The sequence below is a fragment of the Siphateles boraxobius genome, unplaced genomic scaffold, assembly GCF_051911475.1.
Source record: "Siphateles boraxobius isolate OS27281-9 unplaced genomic scaffold, OSU_SipBor_1 21, whole genome shotgun sequence".
In the NCBI taxonomy this organism is placed as follows: Eukaryota; Metazoa; Chordata; class Actinopteri; order Cypriniformes; family Leuciscidae; genus Siphateles; species Siphateles boraxobius.
This window is the reverse complement of record NW_027508822.1, coordinates 748,122-774,392: the sequence shown is the minus strand read 5'-3', so window position 1 is coordinate 774,392 and position 26,271 is coordinate 748,122. Positions and strand designations below refer to the sequence as shown.

The following is a 26,271-nucleotide window of genomic DNA, read 5'->3' as shown; positions in this document are numbered from 1 at the left end:
TTTGTATCAGCGATTTCAGGCCAATCACCGACAGGGGTTTTGGTTTTTGGTTTTGAGTGGTTGGTGAAACCAGTTGTTTTTGTGTGCAGATGTCAGAGCCTAGGCTGCCTACCGAGATGCGGTTTTTTGATGGCCTGCTTATGGGGCGGGCAGCTAGCGGATCGTAAGAAAAGTTTAGATGAATGTGATCATTTATGTTTGGGCCTGAAATCGCTGATAAAACCTTTAGAGGGAGCGCTATTGACAATATAAATAATAGTTTTGTTTTTCGTGCTTCTAAAGGACCTTACGTTCACACAGTAAATTATAAAGAGTGATAAATGCATTTAAATGTGGGATTGAATCTGCTAAATTTTAGTCCTGTGAGTCATGAAATTCTGATGATTGACAGTAATAGCAACATGAGAACGTGATAATAGCAACATTTTGGCGTCTAATAATTTTATGATTTTTGTCACATTTACATTTTAGTCATAAGTTTACAACCACCTTTCCGAATCTCCCAAATGTAATTTTTATGTATTTATTAATAAGAAGGATCATACAACATTTCTATACTGCACTGAAAAAGCTTTTTCACATAACAGATGTTTAATAGCCTAGTCCACAAGACAAAATACAAGACAACTACTTGATTTTAATATTGTGTGTCATTACCTGAATGATCCACAACGGTTTTTTGTTTGTTTTTTTGTAATGGCTGTTCATGAGGAAAAATCCTCAAGCTCCTGCGCACATTCTTTGCTTTTCCAGCATCTTCTGCATATTTGACTCCTTACTAGCAGTGACTATGATTGTGAGGTGCACTGGTGACAACTGAGGGACTCACATCACTACCATCTACCGCGAAGGGTAAAGGTACTTTTATATCACCCTTTTTAATCTCGTTGAGGTTGTTTTCCCACATCGTTAACAAGTTTGGATCGCTATATTGAATGACTGTCAACTGTTGAATGAATGAGTGTCACGTGTCGCTTGTTTACTTCAAATCAGAAGACGTGCCTAATTTTGACACAAAGCCTCATAGGAGTCCTAGGACGTAGGAAACTTGACGAGGCTGACTCACGCTCATTTTTCGCCAGCTCCTTATTCGACGAACTATTCGTTCCACCTTAAAAATGTTGGCCGGTTGTTAACCCCTCCCCCTCGGTGCTTTTGGCCGTATTTCTTAAAGGAACAGTTGTATGTGAATTACAAGCCTGAGGATCGGGCAGCATTTTTCATTTAACAGTGATTTTCATTTAACAGTGAAAATAAATAGCCTATTCCCAAAAAGATTATCTTGTCTGCCTCTATAAATGGTGTAAGCTATGTGGTAAATTATTATTTTGTAATTACTAAATGTTGTTTTTAAAGTATGGAGAAACGTGACTTTATGTTTCCAATGTAATTTCTGTCCTTTATTAGAAGTTATCCATTACTCCAGTCTAACATTATTTATATATATATATATATATATATATATATATATATATATATATATATGTGTGTGTGTATGTATATAGGTATGCATGTATCTATCTATCTATATACACTCACCTAAAGGATTATTAGGAACACCTGTTCAATTTCTCATTAATGCAGTTATCTAATCAACCAATCACATGGCAGTTGCTTCAATGCATTTAGGGGTGTGGTCCTGGTCAAGACAATCTCCTGAACTCCAAACTGAATGTCAGAATGGGAAAGAAAGGTGATTAAGCAATTTTGAGCGTGGCATGGTTGTTGGTGCCAGACGGGCCGGTCTGAGTATTTCACGATCTGCTCAGTTACTGGGATTTTCACGCACAACCATTTGTAGGGTTTACAAAGAATGGTGTGAAAAGGGAAAAACATCCAGTATGCGGCAGTCCTGTGGGCAAAAGGGCCTTGTTGATGCTAGAGGTCAGAGGAGAGGGGCCGACTGATTCAAGCTGATAGAAGAGCAACTTTGACTGAAATAACCACTCGTTACAACCGAGGTATGCAGCAAAGCATTTGTGAAGCCACAACACGCACAACCTTGAGGCAGATGGGCTACAACAGCAGAAGACCCCACCGGGTACCACTCATCTCCACTACAAATAGGAAAAAGAGGCTACAATTTGCAAGAGCTCACCAAAATTGGACAGTTGAAGACTGGAAAAATGTTGCCTGGTCTGATGAGTCTCGATTTCTGTTGAGGCATTCAGATGGTAGAGTCAAAATTTGGCGTAAACAGAATGAGAACATGGATCCATCATGCCTTGTTACCACTGTGCAGGCTGGTGGTGATGGTGTAATGGTGTGGGGGATGTTTTCTTGGCACACTTTAGGCCCCTTAGTGCCAATTTGGCATCATTTAAATGCCCGGGCCTACCTGAGCATTGTTTCTGACCATGTCCATCCCTTTATGACCGCCATGTACCCATCCTCTGATGGCTACTTCCAGCAGGATAATGCACCATGTCACAAAGCTCGAATCATTTCAAATTGGTTTCTTGAACATGACAATGAGTTCACTGTACTAAAATGGCCCCCACAATCACCAGATCTCAACCCAATAGAGCATCTTTGGGATGTGGTGGAACGGGAGCTTCGTGCCCTGGATGTGCATCCCACAAATCTCCATAAACTGCAAGATGCTATCTTATCAATATGGGCGAACATTTCTAAAGAATGTTTTCAGCACCTTGTTGAATCAATGGCACGTAGAATTAAGGCAGTTCTGAAGGCGAAAGGGGGTCAAACACAGTATTAGTATGGTGTTCCTAATAATCCTTTAGGTGAGTGTGTATATATATATATATATATATATATACACGTGTGTGTGTGTGTGTGTGTGTGTGTGTGTGTGTGTGTGTGTGTGTGTGTGTGTGTGTGTGTGTGTGTGTGTGTGTGTGTGTACTGGACAAAGCATACTGGAGGTGTCATTACTTTATTATTTCACAAGTTCTCAAAAAAAGGGGAACGTAGAGGCATAGATTAATTCATTCTTAAATGAAATCTTGCATTACAACATTTTCTGATGTGTTGTTATTGAAATATGGTACCCAGAACATGCCCCACCATTGCAGCTTTGTGTGCCGACGAAGCATACTGGAGGTGTCATTACTTTAGTATTTCACAAGTTCTCAAAAAAACAGGAACGTAGAGGCATAGATTAATTCATTCTTAAATGAAATCTTGCATTACGACATTTTCTGATGTGTTGTTATTGAAATATGGTACCCAGAACATGCCCCACCATTGCAACTTTATGTGCCGACATAGCATACTGGAGGTGTCATTACTTTAGTATTTCACAAGTTCTCAAAAAAGGGGAACGTAGAGGCATAGATTAATTAATTGTTAAATGAAATCTTGCATTACAACATTTTCTGATGTGTTGTTATTGAAATATGGTACCCAGAACATGCCCCACCATTGCAACTTTATGTGCCGACATAGCATACTGGAGGTGTCATTACTTTAGTATTTCGCAAGTTCTCAAAAAAAGGGGAACGTAGAGGCATAGATGAATTCATTCTTAAATGAAATCTTGCATTACAACATTTTCTGATGTGTTGTTATTGAAATATGGTACCCAGAACATGCCCCACCATTGCAGCTTTGTGTGCCGACAAAGCATACCGGAGGTTTCATTACATTATTATTTCACAAGTTCTCAAAAAAACAGGAACGTAGAGGCATAGATTAATTCATTCTTAAATGAAATCTTGCATTACAACATTTTCTGATGTGTTATTATTGAAATATGGTACCCAGAACATGCCCCACCATTGCAACTTTATGTGCCGACATAGCATACTGGAGGTGTCATTACTTTAGTATTTCACAAGTTCTTCACAAGTATTTCACCAAAAGGGTTCTTCTGTTGGCGCTTTTCCACTGCATGGTACGGTACGGTTCGGTACGGCACGCTTTGACGCGGAACGGTTCGGCTCGCTCCGCTTTACCACTGCGTGGTACGACTCGACTCGGCACTGTTCGGTTCGCTTTAGCTCGGTTGCTTTTCCACCGCAGTTAGTACCCCTTCAAAGTGGGTGGGACTGATCGTTATTTGCGCCGCCTCTACTGCCATGACATCATCGTAAACGCGCCACATTTCAAACGCACAACACAGGAACAATGGAGCCTATCGAGGGGATGGTGTTCCTGATTCTCGGCATGTGGATGTTTTTAACTGCAAGACGGAGAAATGTGTTTAAAATGAGGCTGATGGCAGCAAAACAAAATACTACTAAAAAAACCAAAAGAGTCTGGGAACTCTTACAACGAAGCGCAGATGACGACATCACTCGGTTTGCCCGACGGCGCACTAGGGTAAGCTAATCTTGTTTAGGGTCTCAATCGCTATATCGTCACAAAGCATATAATGAATTTAGCTGGCAATATTATGTATTAAGAAGTGTAATCTGTGTATTTCAGATGTATCATATTTCGCAAAATCGCCGCCACAGACCCTCTGTTTAGACGTTTAACAGAGCTTCTGAGTGGTGGGATGTGATTGTTCCTGGTTTTACAAACACGCAGTGGTTGGAGAACTTTAGAATGTCGGAAGAAACGTTTATCCATTTGTGCAACAAACTGCATCCTGCGATGGAGCGACGGGACACAAACTTCCGCATGTGTGTACCTCTAAAGAAGAGACTAGCCATTGCACTGTGGAAGCTTGCAACCGAGTACAGAGTACTTCTGAGTACAGAAGTGTTGGACATCTTTTTGGAGCAAGCATTTCAACTGCGTGTCGGTGTGTTCAGGAGTTCTGTGCTTCAGCAGAGACGTTGTTGGTACCTGAACAAATTCGTTTTCCAGATCAGGAGAGGTTTAAAGTAATGGCTGCCTACGTTGAGAACAGATGGGGACTCCCACAGTGTATTGGTGCTATTGATGGATCACACATACCCATAATAGCACCACAAGACTATCACTCTGACTATTTCAACCGTAAAGGCTGGCACTTCATCATCCTTCAAGGTATTGTGGATGGGAAGGGACTTTTCTGGAAGGTTTCACAGGACTGCCTGGAAGCCTGCATGATGCTCGGGTTTTGAGACTGTCCACGCTGTGGGAGGTGGCAAGCCGTGGAAACCACATACCAGCTAGCACCAAAAACATTGATGGGGTGAATGTTGGCTACTACATCCTGGGAGACTCTGCCTATCCCTTTCAGAACTGGCTCTTAAAACCATTCATTGACACTGGACGGCTGACAGCGGAACAGCGGGTCTACAACACGAAAATATCCAGAGCACGTGTAGTGGTTGAAAATGCTTTTGGAAGATTAAAAGGAAGATGGCGTTGCCTTATGAAAAGAAATGACTGTTCGGTCGACCTTGTGAAATCTATGGTGCTGACATGCTGTGCTCTACATAACCTTTGTGAGAGTCATGGAGAGGCCTATGAGAGTTCATGGGATCCATCTTCAGCAGCAGAACCTGTGCTGGCACTGCCACAGCCTGTAGAGGAGGAGGGCAGGGATGTCCGTGAGGCTCTGATGCGTTACTTGAACAGTTGACTATGTCTGTTCTGTAAAGTGTGTGGTCAATAAACTTTTGTGCAGTATTTGAAAATGTTTCCCTTGCATATTTCTTAACCCCTTTCACGGAAAAGATCACAGATTATTTTAGTAAAACATTTCACCACTCGTTAAAACATCACACTCTTACTTGATCTGGAAAAACTTTCCCTCATTATAAAGATGTAAGACTCCAGCTTTGATATTTGACCACTTTATGATAAATCTGCTTTGCAGTGACATTAAATTCTTAATTTATTCCAGGAGTGCAAAATTATTAATTTGTAACATTTGATATTTTGAATAGGAATCATCACTCATAATGCAGTCAATCATATTTTCTCAGGTTTATTTGTGTTCACTTACATGCAATACACAGCATCTGGAGAAATAATTATCACATGTTTTTTAAATATTTTATCATACAGAATAATATTTCTATTAATTTTATGTCATAACACTATTTTAAACCGTGACCGGAATCTGATCCAAATACTCGATGGTGGTTTAAAGTGAGTTTTAAGTAAAAGTGTATTATTAATATTTTATATTGTGTAAATGTAGCTTGCTGATACCTGTTGCTTTAATCCACCTGCTGGAAAAGCTATTCTATTACATAATTCAATTTGTTAAAAGAATTAACATAAGGTCCCAAAAATATGTATAAGGTCCCAAAAATATATGTATATATTTTGTTTTTTAACTAGACTTAAAATAATAGGTGGTTTCTGCATGTATAGTAGGATGACATGGGTGTCGATGGCTAAGCATAATGCCAGAATAAAGGCTATAATGGCTGAATTAAAAAAAAAAAGAATAATGATAAAAGAATAATGAAGATTAAGTCTCATACCGGCAGAGGTGTGAAAGGTATGTCAATTGACTACAATAAAGCATGAATGGGACAGTTCTCCTCACCCGACATTAGTCAATAGACTGTAAATGGGTGTCTACAAGGCAATAAAATATTTGATAAGAATCAAATCAGCCTTCTCTTAAAAAAAACTCCCCATATATACTCCACAGCATGGATAATTTTAAAGATATCTTCAGATTTAAAATGGAGCAGGAACCCACTTCCTGCTCCATGCTTCCTTGAGCTTATATATCTCAATATTAATAACAGTCTGATTAATTCTGAGTCTTGAACTGTAACCTCTTACTTCTAGACTTGGCTTTCTTAATATATGTTGGTTATGTCTCCATTCAGAATAGACTATATTCAAGTGGGGCATACATGACACCCAGAATAAAAAGGTTGCTGCTCATAAGTCACAGCAACCCCTTTTTATTTTGGGTGTCATGTATGCCCCACTTGAATATAGTCTATTCTGAATTTCAAAGGTATAATTAGCTATATTATATGCTCATGAAATATTAAAGCATTAAAAAGGAAAGTACACGTTTAACAAGTACATTTTATTGAAGAAAAATGTAAACAGATCAAACTTCAAACAAAGTGCAAATATATTTACTGCAAAAATAAAATATATAAAGACATATATAAACATAAAATTTAAAGTAAAAAATGTACACCAAGCGAACTTGACATTTTGTGCAAATGTATGTAGTGCAAAAAAATAAATATATATATATATATATAAAATATAAAGTCGACATATATATAAACACAAATTTAAAAGAAAAAAAAATGTACACTAAGCAAACTTTAAACGTCATGCACAAACGTATTATACAAAAAAATTCACAGAAAAACAAGTTAAAAAATAACTATTTCTATGAAGTATGGACTAGAGAGGTTTTAGTCGGGCAGAGAGGTCTGTTGTTGCCGGCCACTCATCGCCTGTACAAGCATCCCTATGACTTTGAGGAAGGCTTGATTGAATGCAGCCGTTTGTGCATTTTCCTCCGTCCTTAAGGCCGCTTCCTGCTCCCTCGCTTGCCGGGCCTCATCGATTGCCATCTTCAAATGGAGCTCCCTCTGTGCCCGGTTCAGTTCCTGCTGTTGAATATCAGCCACCTGCATCTCTCTTAAAACAGCTAGATGCTCCTGATGGTGCATGCTCCTTTTCCTCTTGCCTAGATACAAAAGAAGAACAGTTATAATTGTGATTTTTTTTTATAAAGGTAAAAAAAAAGGAGAGTAAAAATAAAGCTAAAATCACATATCAATTAATTTATGAAATAACTGTTCATTAACAAACCTTACATGATCTACAGTGTGAACTAATCACAAAGTTGCAGTAGCTAGCAATAATGTATTTATGGTGAGCAACAGGATTTCATGATATATCCAATTTTATTGCAGGCATTCAAATCGACATAAGAAAAGGATTAGGTAAGCTTATTCTAGATGTATGATTTGTAACAGAAAGTGTTTGTCATATTTAGTCATATTTCATACCTGGTACCACACGCTCTAGTGTCCTGCTGGTGCTGGAGGTTGCTGGTGTAGGCGGTCTTGCTGGTGGCGAAGCTGCTATCACCATTTGGGACGTTGAGGCATCACTGCACGGAGAAAGTGCTAACGAGTCAATCGTAGACAATGCATCTGAAACAAAAAGTTACACAAATTATTGCAACACAAATCAAACTAGCAACAATAACAAGTCCAGAACATTTAAATAATTAAATAGTCATAGATGTATAAAAAAAAGTCAAAATAAAGCTTTACAGTAGATGGTCAATAAAGTGAAGCTTTCAAACTTAATATATTGTTAACATAACACAACGTACCATCATCGAATGTGTTGTCTAACAACGACGTGGCCGAGTCCAGGGCACCCTCTCTCCCATTGCTCGCAGGTCGTCTTCCGTAGATAGCGTCCATTTGGTCGAACCACTTCCACGTTCTCCTGTTCGCACCATTCCGGCCGTTGTAATCCTTTATGGTTCTATAGTCACTCTTAAGTTTTTTTAATTTGTCCCTACACTGTTTGTAGGTCCGGTAATAGCCGTGTGCGGCTAAGAGCTGAGCTACTTCTTGGAACACTTTTTCATTCCGTTTTGCCCCATCAAGCTCTCGCTGGATCCGCTCCTCGGCAACCAACGAGAGGAACGTCAGCACCTCGTCCACTGACCACGGTTCAGCCATTTCTTTTTTTTTTTAAGTTTTGATCTCTTTTTTTTTCCAAGTAAAGAACAGATGCTACTGCGTTGGCTGTTGTCTACTGGTTATTTAAATCTAGTGGGTTTAGTGTCTCGTGTCGCAAATCCAATGACGCTGGTAGTGACGATTCTGTCTGACCAATCAGTGTTTTTACGTCACATTTTAGTACCGGTACGGTACGCTTGGAACCTCAACAGACCAGGTACCATTTAAAGCGAGCCGAAGCGAGCCGTACCGTACCGTACCATGCAGTGGAAAAGCACCACAAGTGAGCCGTACCGAACCGAACCGTACCGTACCATGCAGTGGAAAAGCGCCAAAGCGTACCGTACCGAACCGAACCGTACCGTACCATGCAGTGGAAAAGCGCCATTAGACCTCTATTTCGGAACCTTTATTTTTAAGAGTGAATGACACCTCCAGTATGCTTCGTCGGCACACAAAGCTGCAATGGTGGGGCATGTTCTGGGTACCATATTTCAATAACAACACATCAGAAAATGTTGTAATGCAAGATTTCATTTAAGAATGAATTAATCTATGCCTCTAAGTTACCCTTTTTTTGAGAACTTGTGAAATAATAAAGTAATGACACCTCCAGTATGCTTTGTCCAGTATACACACACACACACATACATGTATATATATATATATATATATATATATATATATTTATAGATACATTCATACATACATACCTATATACATACATTATATGACATTATGTTTCCAGTGTAATTTCTGTTCTTTATTAAAAGTTATCCATTACTCCAGTCTAACATATATATATATATATATATATATATATATATATATATATATATATATATATATATATATATATAATGTATGTATATATATATATATATACATACATATATACATACATTATATATATATATATACATATATACATACATTACATACATATATATATATATATATATATATATATATATATATATTAGACTGGAGTAATGGATAACTTCTAATAAAGAACAGAAATTACACTGGAAACATAATGTCATATAATGTATGTATATATGTATGTATGTATATATATATATATATATATATATATATATATATATATATATATATATATATACACATAAATACATACATTATATATATATATATGTTAGACTGGAGTAATGGATAACTTCTAATACAGAACAGAAATTACATTGGAAACATAATGTCATGTTTCTCCATACTACCTCCTGAGACCCTGCGACCTCATATGAGGACATCACATTTTTGGTTGTGTGCAGCATAATACTTAATTCTGTGTAACTGAAACATGTTTTTCACAAACGAGGACACTTACACTGCCATCTGGTGGGGTCAGAAGAGAAAAAAATTTAACATAAATAATTTAAAGATGGCGAACACAGGTCACACGTCACGCAGCCACTCCAGACCAAAACTTCCGCAAGATAAAAAACCTAAAAACATTTCATTGTTGATTCTTGTTAAGTTATGCATAGAAGAGTTGTATTATTAAAATGGCATTCACATTTGACAAACTTTTGTAACAATAAAGATTTAGGCTACTATGCTGCTAAAGTTGATGTCCACATATGAGGACAATGGGACTTAGCTTTGTTGAAATTGTATAAGATGTTAGCAAAAAAAAAAAAAAATTGTAGTTGCATTGAGCTTCGTGACGCACACTGGCTCACTCACTCGAGCGCGCACACACACACACACACACACACACACACTCAACGGGGCTTCAGTTCACTCACGATCGCGCGCGCGCACACACACAGACACACACATACATACACACACAGACACACACAGACACACACACACTCTCTCTGTCTCTCTCTCTCTTGCTCGTCGCTCGCTCGCGACACACACACACACACACACACACACACACACACACACACACACACTCACTTTGCTCACTCACTCACACACACACACACACACACACACACACACACACACACACACACACACACACACACACACACACACACTCTCTCTCTCTCTCTCTCTCTCTCTTGCTAACTCACTTGCGATCGTGGGCGCACACACACACTCTCTCTTGCTCGATCGCGATCACACACACACACACACACACAGGATATGAATTGTTGATATCAACAATTACATTTTTGACAGCAATTTAATTATTGAAATCAACAATAGAATTCTTTCATCAATTCTTTCAAAATTATATTTCTACTAAGAAATCAATTCTTGATATCAACAATTCAATTGTTGATATCAAGAATTGATTTCTTACTAGTAGAAATATAATTTTTGATATCAATAATTACATTGTTAGGCTACTAGTAAAAATGCGAATTCCTGATTTCAATAATTCAATTGTCACTAGTTGAAATGTCTATTCTTGATATCAACAATTAAATGCTACTAGTAAAAATGTTAATTTTTGATATCTGAAAATGTATTTCTGATATCAATATAATTTCAGATATCTAAAATGGCTTTCTTACTAGTAACAATTACATTCATGATATCAGAAATTGACATTGTCACTAGTGAAAATGGAATTATTGATATCATAAATGAACATTGTTACTAGTAGCAATTCAATTGTTGATATCAAGAATAGACATTTCAACTAGTGACAATTGAATTCTTGATATCAAAAATAAAGCTTTTTACTATAAGTACATTGTATTTCTGATATGTGAAATTGGAATTTCAACTAGTAAAAAATCAATTCTTGATATCAACAATTGATTTTGAACGGCAGCCTATGGAGACTTTTCACAAGTGAAAATACAATTACAGATATCAAGAATTATAGTTTTTACTAGTTGAAATTCAGTTGCTGATATCAAGAATTATAATTTTAACTAGTGAAAATGTAATTGTGGATATCAAGAATTAGCATTGTTACTAGTGGAAATGTAATTCCTGATATCAATAACTATTATTTTAACTAGTGAAAATTTAATTGTTGATATCAAGAATTCATATCCTGAAAATGAATAAAAGTTAAAACGGCTTGCCATAAACCCCAAAAAGCTAGAATAAATCTAAAATGTACGCCAAACCAAAACTCAGGTCTCAGGAGGATAAAGTTAAGATAGACCCACTGTCCTTGCATGAGGACATCATTTTATGCAAAAACTACTTCCTGTACAAAAACAAATTTTAGTTATTATACTTATTAGGTCCTACTTATACCAAAAAGCAAGAAAAATTATAAAATGCACACCAGGCAAACTCTCGGGTCTCAGGAGGTTAAAAACAACATTTAGTAATTACAAAATAATAATTTACCACATAGCTTACACCATTTATAGAGGCAGACAAGATAATCTTTTCAGGAATAGGCTATTTATTTTCACTGTTAAATGAAAATCACTGTTAAATGAAAAATGCTGCCCGATCCTCAGGCTTGTAATTCACATACAACTGTTCCTTTAAGAAATACGGCCAAAAGCACCGAGGGGGAGGGGTTAACAACCGGCCAACATTTTTAAGGTGGAACGAATAGTTCGTCGAATAAGGAGCGGGAGTCAGCCTCGTGGAAACTTGTTGTTAGTTCCAGCGTCGAGTCTTCTGAGGTGAGGAGAGCTTTTCACGGTATTTCTCATATTTACACAACCATCAAACACACTTTATACAGTTTGATTAAGCGACAGACTAATTTCTGTATTGTTTTCATCGATCAAAGCGATACTTGTGCGCCTTTTCTGGCGTCTACCTCCTGAAATACACATTTAGTGCAGCAGCAGCAGCGAGCATGAGGATAATATGTTGATTTCATTCAGACCTGAGAGATTTTGAGTGCTTTTGTGTTCGTTTGTGTAATTGTTTCAATGTTTGGGTGTGAGAACTGTTACTGAATGTCAAGTCAAAAGTCAAAGTGGGAAATTGATAGGAATCGATCTCACGTGTCAGTAAAATATAGTGGAAAAGATACTGCTACTTTACATTGGGCCCATAGGCGCAGCCACGGGTGTGCCGGTGTGGTATTGAGATGAGTCTGACGATAGAGATGAGTCCGAGCTAAGGACCCAAATAGTATATTATATGTGTTGTGTAATTTAATTAAATTTTAATATATAGGTTTTGGATGACTAATTTTATTACATTAAATGTTATTGTATGATATTCTGTTTTAAGAAATAATTGTGCCATAAATCATATGCAGATTAGTACACAAATGACATGCTTGTATTTAAAAAGTATATTATGCCCTATTGCTTAACACATAACTTAAAATAAAAGATTATATAAATTAAAGGGGTTAGATTGATTATATTAAGATTTGTGATTCTGTAATTTTATTACACTGTTTTTTTTATCAAGGCTATAACCACTTAATATTTATACTAAGTACCCACAAAACATAGCTAGCGTTATGTCATTTATTTAAATGTAAACTTTTAATAAGAAAAATAGTAAAATACATTATATAAACATTATTTCATGGTTCTTTTAATAAAAAAAGTGTATTTGTAACATATTGCGCTGATTATTACGATCAAAATTAATTACATAAGTATAATTGCATTACGAATTGCTGTGAATATGGTAAGGCAGTATAAGCTCAGGACAAAGCTCAGCTAGCACAATCATCGGATAGCTGTATGCTAAATGCTACAATCTAAGCTAATTAAAACAAACACTAACAACGATAAATGTTCAATTTCACAATATATAGCTTCGATTCAATTCTAGTATATGAAACATTTACTTTAAAATACATTAATGACTTGTTAAAACGTAGTTCAAACGTTTAGAAGTGAGTTTTTCCCCATATGTCAATTTAATCCAGCTTAGCCTATTTCTTTTCAAATTTAAAACGTTATTAACAATTGCAATGTAAGCCTAATGTTTATTAAGGCTTTGATTAAGCCTCTAGCGGAAGACTAATTGAACCACAATCACTTCACATGTGCTTTTAATGTCACATATTATAAAATAAATAATGCTTGTTTTGAAAGACTGATTTTCGAGAAGGTTTAACCAAAGTGAAAATGAAGGGAAAAATAAACAAACTACAAAAACAATGGCTTCATAATTTAGTTCTCTTACGAGAGTATCTCTCGTACTGCGTAATATCTTACGCTACGGGGAAAACCTCTTTTCCACGAGATATTGAAGCCAAAAATTATCTTTAATTTTTAATCAATATAAAACGCTGTGCGGCAGCATGCAGACATAGGTGAGGCAGCTCGCGCGCCCATTTGCTGCCCTGCGGCAAAAGCAGCAGCCTATCGAGAACGGCTCTGCGTGACGTCATGACCAATGGGGGCACTTCGTGCCCACTTTGTCACGTCCCGCCAGAAAAGGCGTGGTCTCGCCCTATAAAAGCCGGTCGACAGGCTGATACAAACTGATTTTCATCTCTTCAGCGAAGCTACACGCATCGCTGGATCCAGAGTGAGAAGTTGCGCCGTCGACGCAAGCCTTCAGCGGGACGAACCCTCGAGTCTGAAGTCGCTGGCCTTCACCTCGCCGCCTTCAGCCGCCTTACCTGCTGCGCTTTCCGGCGTCTATATCCTTTTACTCTGCTGAGAGTGTTTGTTCGCCGCTGCAACTCACACTTCTCCAAACCTCTAAAAGAGCTGCGTCTTTTTCAAGACGCCTTCCTGTGGCTCGGGCCGAGCCCAACTCAGCGACGGGGACCGCCATGTCATCTGCGTGTCCTGCCTGGGTGAAGATCACGCGGCTCTCGCGCTCGCCGACGACGGATGCCATCATTGCGAGCTGCTGCCTATGGTGACTCTGAGGACTCGCCTGGCATCCTTCTCAGAGCCTGCACTTCTGCCCGCTGTGGTACCGCGCCGCAAGAAGCGTCGTGCTCAGCGCGCCCCCGAGCTCTCTCCTGCCCGCCAAAGCTTGCCGGTTCGCCCACCAGCTTCGCCGGCATCGCTCGAGTCGCTCACGGATGGACGTCTGCCGCCGCGTCCGCCCTTGAGCTCGACGAACCTACCGAGGCATGTTCTCTCCTGGCATCGGACAGTTAGGATTGGGCGAGCTCTGTGGACCCCCCCCCCCCGCTACCCGCCAGCCCTCTGGGAGACGACCCGGCATTGAAGCTGAGCTGATGCGTCTGCTCTCTCAAGCCGTGGATACCATCAGCCTCGACTGGGAGGCGCCTGCGCCACCACCGTGAAACAGGCTTGACGGTCGCTTTCTCGGGAAAGACGAAGCACCGTTACGGTCGAGATCCGCGCCCTTCCTCCCTGAACTTCACGAGGAAGTCGCGAAGTCGTGGAACGCCCCCTTCTCCGCCAGGCTGCGTACCTCTGTCTCTGCTGCATTCTCCACTGTGGATGGTGCGAAAGATAGAGGATACCTTTCCATTCCTCCTGTGGAAGCAGCTGTAGCGTCCCATCTTTGCCCGCCCTCCGCTGGACGGCGCGTTCAGAAGGCGCTACCATCTAAAGCCTGCCGAATGACGTCAGCCATGCACGGACGCGCCTACACCGCCGCCGGGCAAGCAGTTTCAGCGCTGCACACGATGGCTGTCCTGCAGATCTTCCAAGCCGACCTTCTCCATAAATTGGACGAGGAAGGACCGGGAGCAATCTGCTTGGCGGACTTGAGAAGCGCTACAGACCTCGCTCTACGCGCTGCAAAAGCCGCCGCACAGGCCGTTGGGCGGAATATGGTCTCTCTCACTGAGAGACATTTGTGGCTGACGCTGTCCGAGATGAGGGATGCTGAGCGTTCCGTGTTCCTTGACGCGCCCATTTCACCAGCGGACTTTTTCGGATCTGCCATCAAAGATTTCGCGGACAGATTCGTCGAGGTGCAGAGAACGTTGCAGGCTATGAAGCACTTCCTGCCGAAGCGCTCGAGCTCTGCTACAGGCCGCCTGAAACCGTCTGCCCGAAGCTCTCAGCCGCAGCCTGCACCACCCGCCGCCGCCGCTTCACAGCGCCGTCAGGCCCGAGACCAAAGACCGCGGGCCCCGGCCGAGGATCGAGATCAAGCCCGAGGTCTCGAAGCCTTCCTAGCCTTCCTAGGAAAGCGACGGTGTTCAAATCCCGCTGCGCTCTTCCTCACTCTGGAAGAGTACAGGTCCTGGAGGGATGGCAGGGGGGCACCGATGATCCTCCCCGCAGTCCGGACTGTCCGTTGTAGTCTCCTGATGTCTGATTTGGTAGCTGAACCAAACCAGACAGTGATGGAAGTGCATAAGACAGACTCAATGACGGCTGAGTAGAACTGAATCAGCAGCTCCTGTGGCAAGTTGAACTTCCTCAGCTGGCGAAGGAAGTACAGTCTCTGCTGGGCCTTTTTCACAGTGGAGTCAATGTGATTGTCCCACTTCAGGTCCTGAGAGATGGAAGTTCCCAGGAACCTGAATGACTCCACTGCTTCCACAGTGCTGTTTATGATGGTGAGTGGGGGGAGTGCTGGGCTGTTCCTCCTGAAGTCCACGATCATCTCCACTGTTTTGAGCGTGTTCAGCTCAAGGTTGTTATGACTGCACCAGACAGCCAGCTGTTCAACCTCCAGTCTGTAAGCAGACTCGTCACCATTCCGGATGAGACCGATGACAGTGGTGTCATCGGCAAATTTCAGGAGCTTGACAGAGGTCTTTAGAAGTGCAGTCATTAGTGTACAGGGAGAAGAGCAGTGGGGAGAGAACGCACCCTTGAGGGGCGCCAGTGCTGGTGGTGAGAGTCCTGGATGTGTGTTTCCCCAGTCTCACTCGCTGCTGCCGGTCCGTCAAGAAGCTGGAGATCCACTGACAGATCGAGGATGGTATGGAGAGCTGGGTCAGTTTGTCTGTGAGAAGACCAGGTATGATGGTATTGAAGGCCGAACTGAAGTCCACAAAGGGGATCCTTGCATAAATCCCTGGTCTGTCGTGATGTTGCAGGATATAATGCAGTCCCATGTTGACTGCATCATCCACAGACCTGTTTGCTCTGTAAGCAAACTGAAAGGGATCCAGCAGGGGTCCAGTGATGTCCTTCAGGTGGGCCAACACCAGTCTTTCAAACGACTTCATGACCACAGACGTGAGAGCGACAGGTCTGTAGTCATTAAGTCCAGTGATTTTGGGTTTTTTGGGGACAGGAATGATAGTGGAGCGTTTGAAGCAGCAGGGAACTTCACACTGCTCCAATGATCTATTGAAGATCTGCGTGAAGATCGGGGCCAGTTGGTCAGCGCAAACTTTTAAACAAGCAGATGAGATGCCGTCTGGGCCTGAGGCTTTCCTAGTCTTCTGTTTTTTGAAGACTCTTCTCACGTCCTCCACACAGACCTTAAGCTCAGCTAGGATGGCAGGAGGGGGGAGTAATGGGAGTGCAGGAGGTGATGGTGAATGTGTCAAGTGCAGATCACACCGGGTGTGTGGTGCGAATGAGGGATTTTCAAACCTGCAGTAAAATGAATTTAAATTGTCAGCCAGGTGTTGATTGTCCACAGATCGGGGGGATGGTGACTTGTAGTTGGTGATGTTCCTCAGGACATTCCAGACTGATGATGGGTCGTTGGATGAAAACTGTTTTTTCAGAGTAGTTCCTTTTAGCAACTCTGATCTCCTTTGTCAATCTGTTTCTGGCCTGGTTATACAAGATTTTATCCCCACTTCTGTAAGCATCCTCTTTGGCATGACGAAGGTGTTTGAGTTTCCCAGTAAACCATGGTTTATCATTAGGAAATGATAAGAATGTCCTGGTAGGAATGCATGTATCCTCACAGAAACTTATATATGATGTTGCAGTATCTGTGAGCTCATCCAGATCGTTGGTAGCAGCTTCAAAAACAGTCCAATCAGTGCAATCAAAGCAGGCCTGTAGATTCTGCTCTGCTTCATTAGTCCATCTTTTTACAGTCCTTATTACAGGTTTAGCTGATTTCAGTTTCTGCCTGTAGGTCGGTATGAGATAAGAACCAAACAGTGATCAGAGAGCCCCAAAGCCGCTTGTGAAACGGAGTGATACGCATCTTTTATTGTGGTGTGTAACAGTGGTCCAGTATATTACTGTCTCTGGTGGGACATGTAACGTGCTGTCTGTATTTTGGTAGTTCACGGGAAAGATTTGCTTTGTTAAAATCCGCAAGAATGATTAAAAGAGAGTCTGGGTACCTTTGTTCCGTTTCAGCTTTTGTTCAGCCAGCTGTTGTAGCGCCGCGCTCACGCACGTGTCTGGAGGGATGTAAACATTCACGAGAATGAAAGAGAAAAATTCCCGAGGCGAGTAGAAGGGTTCTAGTTTATGAAATGTGCCTCTAAATTAGGAGAGCACATCTTCTTCAGTGTTGTTACATCTGAACACCAACTTTCGTTAATGTAGAAACACAATCCACCACCTCTTGTTTTCCCCGTTAGCTCCGCGATGCGATCCGCTCTGAACAGCTGGAAGCCCGGCAGATGTATTGCGTTGTCCGGTATGGCTTCACTCAGCCAGGTTTCAGTGAAGCACAGAGCAGCAGAGTTTAAAAAATCCTTGTTAGTGCGGGTGAGGAGAAGTTCATCCGTTTTGTTAGGAAGGGATCGGAGATTCGCGAGATGAATACTGGGGAGTGCAGTGCGCAGGCCGCGCTCGCGGAGTTTAACCAGCGCGCCGGCTCGCTTCCCGCGTTTGCGTCTAACCGCGAGTTAGTACAACACCGCTGCCCCTCCAACGAGAATGTCCAGCAAAACGTCCGAATAATGTGCCTCTAAATTAGGAGAGCACATCTTCTTCAGTGTTGTTACATCTGAACACCAACTTTCGTTAATGTAGAAACACAATCCACCACCTCTTGTTTTCCCCGTTAGCTCCGCGATGCGATCCGCTCTGAACAGCTGGAAGCCCGGCAGATGTATTGCGTTGTCCGGTATGGCTTCACTCAGCCAGGTTTCAGTGAAGCACAGAGCAGCAGAGTTTAAAAAATCCTTGTTAGTGCGGGTGAGGAGAAGTTCATCCGTTTTGTTAGGAAGGGATCGGAGATTCGCGAGATAAATACTGGGGAGTGCAGTGCGCAGGCCGCGCTCGCGGAGTTTAACCAGCGCGCCGGCTCGCTTCCCGCGTTTGCGTCTAACCGCGAGTTAGTACAACACCGGTGCCCCTCCGACGAGAATGTCCAGCAAAACGTCCGAATAATCAAAAACTGTAGAAAAGGTTTCTGGTGTGTGTTTCCTAATGTCCAGTAGTTCGTCTTTGGTGAAACTGATAGGAAAAGAACGACTAAACGCAGAACAAACGAACAAAAACAACACAATAGCTGGAGAGCTCCACACCGAGGCAGCCGTCTGCGGCGCCATCTTGAAGAGTATATCAATATACAGTCCTGCCGTTCGGCCTGTCCCTAGCACCCCGTACATTCACGAAGTGCATGGACGCGGCTCTCGCACCCCTGAGACTTCGGGGCATGCGAGTTTCGAACTACTTGGATGATTGGCTGATTCTAGCTCGATCGCACTCAGAGCTCATAGAACACAGGGCCACATTACTCGAGCACCTCGAGAATCTGGGCCTCACAGTCAATTGGGCGAAAAGCTCACTGTCCCCCAGTGAGAATTTCTTCTCTGGGAACGGTGCTGGACTCGCTATCCATGACAGCACGCCTGTCACCGGAGCGCGGACTAGACATTCCGCGGGTCGCGAAATCCTTCCGCCACGGCTCTATAGTCCCGCTCAAAAGGTTTCAGAAAATGCTGTGCCTGATGGCCTCAGCAGCCTCTGTACTCCAGCTGGGCCTGCTTCGCATGCGCCCGCTGCAGATGTGGCTGAAAGCGCGAGTTCCGCCCCGGGCATGGACCGCTGGTCTGTTTTGCCTCAGGGTCGATCTAAAGTGCGTTTCAGCTCTGGAGCCATGGAAAGTAACCGACTGGTATCAGTCAGGTGTGAGCATGAGGACCTCCTCGAGTGTGCAGGGGGTGTCTACGGACGCCTCCACCTCTGGATGGGGAGCGCTGCTCAAGGGCAGACCGTTCGCTGGCCTGTGGTCAGAACGGGAAAAGCTCCTTCACATAAACTGCTTGGAAATGATAGCAGTCGACAAAGCGCTACGGTGCTTCTGTCCCCAGATCAAATATTAATATTAATTCGTCTCTGGTCATAATGTAGACTAGAGCATATTAACCGTTTTGCCGTGCTGATCACGCAGTAAAAATGCCCCTCCCCGCGGCCAAAACCAGGCGACTGGTGGGACGTTGTCCTGCTTCACTTCACATACGCGCACTTGTAATCCGATCGAGAGAACATGTAAACACTTGATTGGAAACCGAAATTGAAAGGACTGCACGTGCAAGGACGTTAAATAAACGTAATGAGTATAACGCGCGGAACGAGCTGTTTTTCCTGTTGAATAAAGTCATATTAATACGTTTCCCGTCATTCTAAAATTCTCATTTTACTCGCGCGTATGTGAAGTGAAGCAGGACAACGTCCCACCAGTACCAATGGTGGGTCACTCAGAAAACCAGAGGCCAATCAGAAGAGAGGCTCATATTAATATTAAGTAGACAGGCCTAAATCGACCTGTTCTTGGCAGAGCTCCTGAGAAAGGAGCTGTTAAATATATATTGAGATGTTTCTGGTACTTATACAGCAATTATTTATTATTAAGATCATCAAAACCTAAAATAAAACGTCAGAAAGATGTACAATATGGGACCTTAAGTTCTTTAACTCATGCGTGTGTGCTGTTGTTAACTCATTTAAGTACATTTTATTTTAAGAAGCATTATTTTTGGGGGGGATTCAAAAAAAAATTTGAATGGCAATTATCCAATTTTAAGATAAGTTTCCTCAAATGAAATTAGTTAACAGGTTTTTATTTCAGTGCATGGTATTATTAACATACTATAAAGATTTCAGTAAAGAACTGTAAATTCACAGCTGCTCTTGTTTTGCTGGTTGTACAGTATAATTGTAGATTTACGGTACTCTTGCAAATGTACAGGCTTACTGGCAACCAAAATAGTGGGAACTCAATGGAAGGAAATGTTTAGTGTGGCCGGCCCTTAAAACATTTAAAAGTTTAGTAACATAAATTAAATATCAGTATAAAACTTGGTGTCAAAATATGGCAGTATTGTATATTTTAATGATAATATCATGTTAGAATGTGTCATTGATCACATTTATTTAATAGTTTTCACTACAGAAAGATAGGATGTGTGCCTATAATGTATATATATTCCAAATAACAATTGGAATATCAATGAACCTCATTCATGAAAAGTTTCAGGGACATATAATTCATTCACAAAAAGGCAAAAATACAAAATGTAGAAAGTGATTATACATCAGGGCTAACTTTTATGACCTTTCACTTTAAAATTTCTATTTTTGAATTTTTTGATTCAACTGAAAATGCAATTAAACTTTTATATTTCATTTCAGACCTGAGTGAAGTGAAGGAGGAGAGTGAAGAACGAAGTGAAATGGAGGAGAAACATCATGTCAAACCTGGAGAAAAACGTTTGAGTCACTCAAAGACTAAAAGTACATTTTTAAAGAAAAGAAGAACCAATAAATCTTTCACCTGTAGTCAGTGTGGAAAGAGTTTCACATGCAAACAACATCTTGAGAGTCACATGAGAGTTCACACTGGAGAGAAGCCGTTCTCATGTGATCAATGTGGGAAAAGTTTCACACAATCATCATCCCTTAATGTTCACATGAGGATCCACACCGGAGAAAAGCCGTTCACATGCGATCAATGTGGGAAGAGTTTCACGCAATCATCATTCCTTAAAGAACACATGATGATCCACACCGGAGAGAAGCCGTTCACATGTGATCAATGTGGGAAGAGTTTCACGAGAAAAACAAGTCTTAAGGGGCACATGAAGATCCACACTGGAGAGAAGCTGTTCACATGTGATCAATGTGGAAAAACATTTATTGGGTCATCAAACCTGAAGTATCACCTTAAAGTTCATACGAAGGAGAAGCCACATTCATGTTCTGAATGTGGAAAGAGTTTTTCACTGCTGAAATATTTACAAAGACATCAGAAAATTCACACTGGTGTGAGAGAGTACATGTGCTTTGAGTGTGAGAAGACTTTTACTACATCGGGCCATTTAAAAAAACACCAGGGAATTCACACTGGAGAAAAACCTTACAAGTGTTCACACTGTGACAAGAGATTCAGTCAGTCAGTATATCTGAAAACACATGAGATGATCCACACTGAAGAAAAACCTTACAAGTGTTCACACTGTGACAAGAGATTCAGTCTTTCAGTATATCTGAAAACACATGAGAGAATCCACACTGAAGAAAAACCTTACAAGTGTTCACACTGCGACAGGAGATTCAGTCTTTCAGTATATCTGAAAACACATGAGAGAATCCACACTGAAGAAAAACCTTACAAGTGTTCACACTGCGACAGGAGATTCAGTCTTTCAGTATATCTGAAAAGACATGAGAGGATCCACACTGGAGAGAAGCTGCACACGTGTGATCAGTGTGGAAAGAGTTTCTCTTTTAAAACTCACCTGAAGCGACACATGAAGATCCATGCAGTGGAAAAATCACATCACCACAGTCTGAGATCACAGTAATAGTTCATCTTTATGTGCTGAGAAACAAAAGCTGCTTTTCCACCTTCGGAAAATGTTCCAGTTGTGTTTCCACATGTAACAGACAAGCCTGTGACAAAATCTTTTATCTACAGTCTTTCTTAATCACCGCTATGGGTGCTATGGTGCATAAATTTGCTCCTTAAGCAAAGGTGGGTTTGTAGAGTAATGCCTAGTTCACACTACAGGATTTTAAGCCCGATTTGCAAGTTAACGAGCTCGCCCACTGGTTGTGCTGTAATCGCGAGCAAATCTTTTGGGTGCGTTGCCATATGGCAACATTGTGCGACAATGGAACAGCCTGATGCGTTTTGATATGGTTTCATGATATGGTAGCACCCAAAATGACATGAAATTTATAGATGATTACAGACCGGTCTTTTAGAAATGAAATTGTTTTTATTATTTTAAATGTTTTCAAGAGTTTTGTGTACAAAATATGAAACTAATTTTCAAAGTATCATTTCAACTACATTTGCAAAACATCTGACGCAAACTCATAAGAACTGTTCAAGTGAAACTACTCAATGTGAAACGATTATTTCAACAACATTTAGAAAACATCTGACGCAAACTCAAAAGAATCTACATATATGATATAAATATATGAGTAGAATACAACCATCCAACTATATCAGTGCATCCATACATTGTCATTCATACAAAGCTACTCTGCATTAGCATGGGCAAAATATTGTTCCATTACTGCACAATGTTGCCATATGGCAACAAACCTATTTTATTGAATAAAAAGGTAATAGTAGTGTCAAAACGATGTGACAATGATTGAATAAAGATAAGAACTTATCCCAGATGCTTGATGTAATTTTAAATTCTGAAGAAATATGAAAAATTGAGGAAAATCTTTACATATTCACGAGCACTTCTTCAGCAACTGGAGTCATCAAAAGTGTGTGAAAAGAATGACAGTGCAAGGGTGTGTATTGTCATGTGATGTCATCAAGGCATATCATTGGTTACCACCAGGTTCTACCATGATTTTAAGAATAATCAGAGCTTATGTTTATTTTCAAATTTCAAGAAATGTGCAAAGAAAGGGTATGTTGCCATATGGCAACACTGCAGTAGAGGGTTAAAATCTTTTTGCTCAAACTGCTCTGCTGTATTATTTTAACTTGAATACCTTGGATGAGAACAAGTTATTTTCTAACTCTAATGCTTGAACTGTTTACAAGGTAAATAGCCTGTGTAATTTCCCACTCATACAGGACTGCCCTGTTGAGATTGGATAAGCTGAAGTATTATAACCTGTATCCTTCTGATATTTTGCTACAAATATTAATCAATGTGTAACCAGTATTTTTATCTTTTGTTCAAATAAATGTTTATTTTATAAAGACAAACACTGTTCAGTTTTACTTCAGCTTACAAAGACAGTTCTATAAGTAATAGAAAGAGCACTATAAAATATTTAGCAAGACCAAGGACAACGAAAGATCCAGGAAAAGATTCTACCAGAGGGTAAGCATGATCTTGATCAATAGTTGTCAATGATTGTTATTGTTTCACGCAAGTGTAGGTACTCCTTACCTGTTAGTGGGATTTCTGGGTGTGGTGACTTCCACATAGTCTGTCTATTCGTGGTGATATAGTGGTACATAGTGACAGCCTCATATCATTCTCTGGTTCCAGCCTTGCTCTGTACTTGTGTAACCCTCTTCGTCTGTGTGCTCCCCCAAATGTCTCTGCGTTGTGTTTGGGTGATGATTGAATGAGGACGACACAGATATCGTGGTCGTCACAGTAGTGAAGCTTTATTATTCTTTATCTGCATCAGCCACTGTTCACAAGGAAAATAGAACTGTTAGTTAACAATATCAAAAATAAAAATGCAAACAAAACTATAAAGCGAAACAGCATAGCCTTATAGCTGCAGTTATATTAACCATCAAATCACAAAGGTTCTCAAAGTAATAACTTTCTGAATACGACAATGTCAAATGTCACATACATCCAAAATACAAAGAACAAAACCCAAAATACTCAGACAAACGTTAAACACAATACAATACACAGAAAAATATACCCCACCACATGGAATTTACAACCCATTAAATTATATCAGAAATACAAAACACAAATAACTGCTCATATATATTAGTTAACATCTTTAACCTCTTCCACTCTAAGGCATATTTTGGAATTCCGCCTGAATTTAACACACCCAAGTTTAAATATTCAACCTACACACATACAGTGTAGGAAATTTAAAAAACTGGTGTCATTGTACAGAAAACCCTTCGCATTTACTAAATCAGATTGCAAAACTTCATAAATAGCATAGTATGTGTTTAAAATTGTAGCGACAATGAGAATGAACCAAACACAATTGAAGCTTTTAGGTGACTGTTCATACATAATACCACAAAGAGCCTTCACATTCCAGAGAATCTGCAACCAAAAAGACTTTTTATTGTTTAACTAAAGGAAGAACGTTGTCAACGTTTTATAATTTTGCAAGACAGCTCTGTTCAGAAATGGTAAAACAAGATGCCCTAACGAGAGGTCACCTGACCCCTGCGACTAACAGACTACGTCTTTCTTAAGGAACAAGGTCCCATGACAGAGATGTAAAACAGACTTCCCCCTTCTTGAAGACCTTTGAATGACCTCATTGTTGAGACCTCTTAAAAACCACAGAGACCAGAGACTTCATATAAAAATGCATACAATCATCACAAAACATTTATTGACGAACTTATAATCAAACATAGTTCAACTACATAATTCTATATTGTGTCTATGACCCCTGTATGTGTCTATTATGCTTAATCACATATAAGTCATCTAATTGTTGTAACTATTACCTGTGTGAATGAAAGTGTATTGTGTTTCCTATCATTATGCTCATATATTATTAATTCAGAAGGTGGCTTGATTGAAATCTGTGTAAAAATGTTTGTTCTTAAAATGGAAATTATGTCTAAACTGAATCCTCTGTTCGAGCTGATGAGTAAGCAGACCACAGATAACACATGATTCACGATGAGAGAAAGAGGATGGGGGGCATAGAAAAGACCCCCTTCTCAAATAACCATATAGTATCTTACTGTCCGAATTCCAAATTCCTCCTGGAGGCGGGACAAAACACTTGAGTTTAAAACCTTAGACCCGAACAGAGTTAAGGAAGAAGACTTTAGTAGAATAATGCGCTAGAAGAATAGAACAGAAGTCGGACGGGCTCTCTCTCGAAAAAGGTCTCGGCAGAACAAGTCGGGTGGAGCAGACGATGGTTATAGTAACCATGTAGACGCGTAGAGACAAAGAACCCAAATTAAGATCAGAAGAACAAGGGTTCAAACAGATTTATTCAAGCCATCTAACTCGTTTCACCTACATTTCTTTTCCTTTGTTTTATTTTCTCGTTAAAAGTCTCTGTTCTAAGTTAAGTTTTGCTGCAAAGTTTCGTTTTAACGTGTGAACTGCAAAACCAGCTTCCAACTTCAAAGACTTTCATTCATCCGCCACACCTGCAAACTTGTCGCTTTTCGGCGACAATCGCCGTTTTCTTGGCCAATTGGGTCATTTACGTGAATCGCGTAGAACCGTAGAGTTTTTTTCTTTGGGGGGGGGGTTATTAGTATATATACTAATATATACTAGTATATATACTAATATATATATATTAGTATAATATTATATATGCATCAAAATTAGACAAATTACATAATTTTATTCAAGTTTGATTTTATTCAAATGCTGAATATGCAACTCATGTTTGCTAATAAAACATAAATGCTAAATCAAGTTTCCGCATATTCTGTCAAGAAACAATTAGTTGGCTCAATTGCTGTACTTTTCAATTTCAAAATAAAAATACTTATGTCAGCATTGTAAATGCAGTAACGTTAATAAATTAACTTAGCCGTCAAACGCTGAGTCCTCTCCCTCACGAAAAGCAGCAGCCTCTAACATTACTTCAGTCATTACTAGTCACTGCACGATGCATCCTAACTTTCTCGTTCAAGCTCTTGTAATATCGCTTCAATGTAAAATAACACCTTTTTGCTGCTTTTCCCTATTCAGATGCCATTTTTAAATCTAAAACGCTCACAAAATACAAATATACCGACAAATCTTCCCTCACTCGTCTCTGTCTCTCCCAATCAATTGTCACTAAACATGAGGCGAATCGCTGAAAAAGTTTCATGACTTTACCCCAAAATAAGGTTTAAAACGCTTTTTTCCCCCACAGGTTATAATTAC

At 40.4% G+C, this 26,271-nt stretch overlaps 2 protein-coding genes across 6 annotated transcripts in view; one reads left to right on the top strand and one right to left on the bottom strand.

The window, feature by feature from the left end:
• The window catches only part of LOC143746091 (uncharacterized), a 606,033-nt gene that overhangs the window by 121,958 nt on the left and 457,804 nt on the right, over window positions 1–26,271 (bottom strand). The gene's annotated exons all lie outside the window — the stretch shown is intronic.
• Window positions 1–26,271, top strand: part of LOC143746097 (uncharacterized) — a 543,695-nt gene that overhangs the window by 466,368 nt on the left and 51,056 nt on the right. For 2 of the 5 annotated variants that reach the window (XM_077237845.1, XM_077237846.1), the window contains exon 3: window positions 20,855–23,408. In XM_077237845.1, the coding sequence (XP_077093960.1) occupies window positions 20,855–22,026 (1,172 nt within the window). In that variant the 3' untranslated portion in view covers window positions 22,027–23,408. Of the gene's footprint in view, window positions 1–12,010; window positions 12,129–20,854; window positions 23,409–26,271 lie in introns of those variants that run through there. The other 3 variants (XM_077237848.1, XM_077237847.1, XR_013206431.1) reach the window with 3 other exon arrangements.